At 41.3% G+C, this 4641-nt stretch overlaps 1 protein-coding gene across 1 annotated transcript; it reads right to left on the bottom strand.

Moving 5' to 3' along the window:
* Nucleotides 1-202: 202 nt before the first annotated feature.
* On the bottom strand, nucleotides 203-1009 carry LOC116013147. Its single transcript, XM_031252800.1, has one exon. It carries the CDS (start codon nucleotides 1007-1009, stop codon nucleotides 203-205), a length of 807 nt encoding a protein of 268 aa, XP_031108660.1.
* Nucleotides 1010-4641: the final 3632 nt, after the last annotated feature.

Genomic DNA, 4641 nt, shown 5'->3' on the forward strand with positions numbered 1-4641 from the left:
TGTAGCCACAAGACTCCTTAGCAGGACCAAGTAGAAAAAGCAACCTAGGTATTAGAAAAGAATCAATCATATTCTGAGGACTCATCCTCCTGGCTGTTTGCAGTGGAATCAGCTTCAGTTGTAGTGGGATCAGTTTCAGGTGCAGTGGTTTGATCAGTGGTTGTTTCAGTGACAGCAGTAGTCATCTCTTGGTCTCTCAATCTCAATTGTTCACGTAACTGCATATTGTTCTCTTTTCAACAAGTATCTGTATGATCGTGTTAAGATCTTTGATGCTTTTATCAAGGTGCTGGGCTGTGAGTTTGCTGGTAAATGGTGCATCAAGGTTCAGAGCTGGGGCTGAGCTACTTGCATGTTCTAGAAAGATGTCAAGCACATGACTTCCTTGTTTGAGTCTGGCATCAATTGCTCTGACTTGTGGTGCTTCCATAGGTTCATTTGGCTCTAGCTTGAACCCTTGTGAGCGCAGAACTCCATAAATTGTGCAGGGAAAAGGTAGCTTTACTTTGCTTTCCTTAGACTCTGGTTTCCTGAAAGATGCCACATGTTTGAAGATGATGTCACCTAAGTTGACAAGAATACCTTTGCCTATCTTGTAGATCAAGGTGGCCATAAGAAAGTTTAGTCCTCCTCGGTGTTCATTCGGCATCCAATTTGTCATGGCTAGTTTGTGCAGAATAGCATACTTTGTTGTGAGAGATTTGGCTTGCAACATGTTGGTTTCAGCAGGCCAATAGCTATATGTTCCTCCTGTAATGACCTTTGTAATTTTATTTGCACCAATAACAGGGTCCTCAATATCACTTGCATCTATGCCCAGATACAGATTGATGGTACGTGTGTCAAAATTGTATTCGTTTCCTCTCAGCCAAACACGTCCATAAACTTGTGAGCCAGCCTCCTTGATAGTCTTCAGAAGGTTTGCATAAAATTCCTTTATGGCAATAGGTGGATAGCTCGTCTGAGTTGTTACAGACTTGAAAAGGTTTAACTTCTCAAACACTGGCATGAGTTGGCACTGAGACTTGAACTTTTCAACATCAAGATACCTTTCGCTCAGGATTTTCCTTTTGTTTGTTGAGTCTCATCTTGCTGCATACTCATCAGATAAGAATTGAGGGGTGATTACTTCAAGAGGTGTTACGGCAGAGACATCCGGCTGGCTTTCAGGTTGCTGAGTTCGGGTGGTGTTTTTCTTTCTCTTCTTACTGGCAGTGGTTTCCACAAGGACAGGTTGTTCTGCAATTGGCTGTTTTCTCTTTGTTTTTCGTGCTGGTGAGGGTGTTTCCTTCTCCTTGTGACAGGGGCGGAAAGGACTTGAATTTTTGCCATAGGATTTTTGTCCACTTGTTCTTCTTGGATCTTCTTCTTTCCTTTAGCCTTCTCTTGATTCTTCTTCACTTGGGACAAAGGCAGAGTGTCTTCTTCATCAGTCGTTTCTGCAACTTGCAATTCTGGAGGATTTCCTGTTTCAAACTCAAATTCTAATGGAGAATCATCAATGGGGTTGGTAGGTGTTGTTTCAGGATTTGGTTCAGATTGAGGTTCATATCTAGTTTCATTAGTATGTGAGTTTTCTGACTGGATGGGAAGAGGATTTTTAGTATTTTGATGTTCAGGGATTTCTGCTTGTGTGGTTTGTGGTGATGGTAGAGACAGAATTTGATCTTGTGTGGGTTTTGTGCTTTGTGGGATATTCAGGGGAATAGACACTTTATTTGTGAGAGAGGTTGATCTTCTGTGTTCATCCATGATGTTAAACAAGTTGAGTTTGGTGAAAAGGGAAGCAGGAGGTTCAAGTAGATGAGGACCATACACTATAGCAGACTCTGGGTTGACATTATCAGGCATGGGTAGATTTTTATCAGAAACAGGCAATTTTTCATGTTCATCATCTATTGGTTCTTGTTTTACAGAGACTAAGGGCATAGATTTTTCTACAGTGACATTTTCTGGGCTAATTTCATCCTCAGTATCTGATAGAACAATTATATCCTGAAAAAAAATGTTAAAGGCAGAAACTATGTTGTTCATGTATAGTCATTTGTTGAGAGAAATAAAATAAAGAAAAGAGGGTGTTTCAGAATAAACCTCAGGATCCTTGACCTTTGCTGTTTCTCCTTTCTCGAATGCAAGTGGTTTGAGAAACCCTTTCAAGTAGTCTAGTTGCTCTGCCCTTGAGTACCACGACCAGATTGGTTCTCCCCCCGGAGGTTTTATCTTGTTGTTGATTATCATGACCATCTCTCGGGATGCTTGATGTTGAATTTCAGAGGGATATTTGTTTGTGAGTCTGGAGAAATCAAAGTATTGGGTTTCTTCTTGATCCATTGTCGAGCTTCGCTTCAAGGTTTCTGATTTCGTGTGAGGTTTGTGAGAGGGTTTGCAGCTTTGAGAGATTTGCGTGATCTTTTATTTCCCCTTATTGCAACTGGTTTTTCAAAGGTCGAAGGACTCCATGATGACCTGCTTTTTCGGGTCACGTGATGAGGCATGAGGAGAGTGGGAGTCGTGCAGATTTGACAGTTGTCATTTCCGTAATTAATGCTATAGCAGTTTGGTCAGTCGGGTGCACTGTTCTTCAGGTATCATATGCTTATCAAAACAGATATTAGTATTGTGCGTACTAAAAAGAGAATATAACTAGAAAATTAAAAAAAATAACCTGAGATGAGAACGAAGGGGGTGTCCCATTTACTGTACTAGTTCGGTGGACCATTACACATACCAAGTTCTGATTTTAGGATGTTGAATCAGATTGGATCCAGAGCCTTTGTAAATGTCTCCCAGTTGTTTGTCTGTTGGTATGTAGTGCAACTTAATGTCTCCACTTTCCACAAGATCCCTGATGAAATGATGTCTGATATCTATATGTTTAGTACGAGAATGCTGGACAGGATTCTTTGCAATATTGATAGCGATGGTGTTGTCACAGTGAAGATCAGCACTACTGAACTTTAATCCATAATCGTTCAGCATTTGTTTCATCCATATGAGTTGAGTGCAACAACTTCCAGCAGCTATGTATTCTGCTTCAGCAGTTGACAATGAGATGGAGTTTTGCCTCTTGCTGAACCATGAGACAAGGTTTTTGCCTAAGAAGAAACACCCTCCTGATGTACTTTTTCTGTCCTCCAGATTTCCTGCCCAGTCAGCATCACTGTATCCAAGTAGTTCAGTCCCTGAGTCATGCGAATACCATAGTCCATAATTTACTGTCCGCTTAACATATTTGATGATTCTTTTGACTGCATTTAAATGAGCTTCCTTTGGATTTGCTTGAAAGCGTGCACACAAACCTACACTGAACATTATATCGGGTCTGCTTGCTGTTGGGTACAGTAGAGTACCAATCATACTTCGATAGAGTTTGCCTTCAACAGGTTTTGAGTCGGAGTCTTTTGACAATTTTACAGTGGTGGAAAGAGGTGTTTTAGCCTCCTTAGCAGAATCAAGACCAAACCTTTTGACCAAGTTTTGGGCATATTTGGTTTGTGACAAAAACAGCCCTGTTTCCATCTGTTTTACCTGTAGACCTAGAAAGCATGTTAACTCCCCTATCATGCTCATCTCAAATTCCTTTTCCATGACTCGAATGAATTCCTTAACATTTGCAGGGGATGTTGAACCGAAAACAATGTCGTCTACATAAACCTGGGCCACAGTTATGTGACCAGTGGTCATTTTGACAAACAGTGTTTTATCTGCTCCACCGCGGATGTACCCATTTTTCAGTGGATATTGTGTGAGCCATTCATACCATGCTCTTGGGGCCTGTTTCAGACCATAAAGGGCCTTTTTCAGCTTATAGACGTAATCGGGATAATGTGGATCCTCAAATCCTTTTGGTTGAGCTACGAAGATTTCCTCATTGAGAAGTCCATTCAGAAAGGCAGTTTTAACGTCCATCTGGTTCAGTTGAAAGTTCAGGATGCAGGAGACTGCCAAGAGTAATCTGACAGACTCAAGTCTAGCCACGGGTGCAAAAGTTTCTTCATAGTCAATCCCTTCAATTTGTGAGTAACCTTGTGCCACTAATCTGGCCTTATTTCTGGCCACATTTCCCTGTTCATCGGTTTTGTTTCGAAAAATCCACTTTGTACCGACTACATTTGCATCTAAAGGGCATGGCACAAGATCCCATACCTCATTTCGCTCAAATTGGGCAAGTTCATCCTACATAGCCCTTATCCAGTCTTCGTCTTGGAGTGCTTCTTTGTAATTCTTCGGTTCAAATTTTGATGTGTAACAAGCGTACCCAGATAACTCAGCTAGACTGCCTCTTAGCATTCCTCTAGTCCGAACACCTGCCGTGGGTGTCCCTAGAATATTCTCAGCAGGATGGTTCTTTTGAATATGCGTGGGAACTTGCTTTGACAGTGTAGACGAGTGGTAATCTATGTTTGACTGTTGTTCAGTGGTTGGTTCTGAGTCCTCTGGTTTCGATTCTGACTCAGATTTCTTGATCTCTTTTTCATCATCTGACTTTCGTTGGCATTGTTCAGTGTCTGGTTCTGAGTCATCTAGTTTAGTTTCTGACTCAGATTTCTTGATTTCTTTTTTATCATCAGATTTTCTTTGGCTTTGTTAAAGATCAGCAGCTGGTATATACTCACCAACTGTTTGCGGTTGATCATCCAC

Source organism: Ipomoea triloba, chromosome 3 (assembly GCF_003576645.1).
Source record: "Ipomoea triloba cultivar NCNSP0323 chromosome 3, ASM357664v1".
NCBI lineage: Eukaryota > Viridiplantae > Streptophyta > Magnoliopsida > Solanales > Convolvulaceae > Ipomoea > Ipomoea triloba.

Coding starts and splice junctions, on each gene's coding strand:
- LOC116013147 (XM_031252800.1), bottom strand. CDS start 1,009: ATGCCAGTGTTTGAGAAGTTAAACCTTTTCAAGTCTGTAACAACTCAG.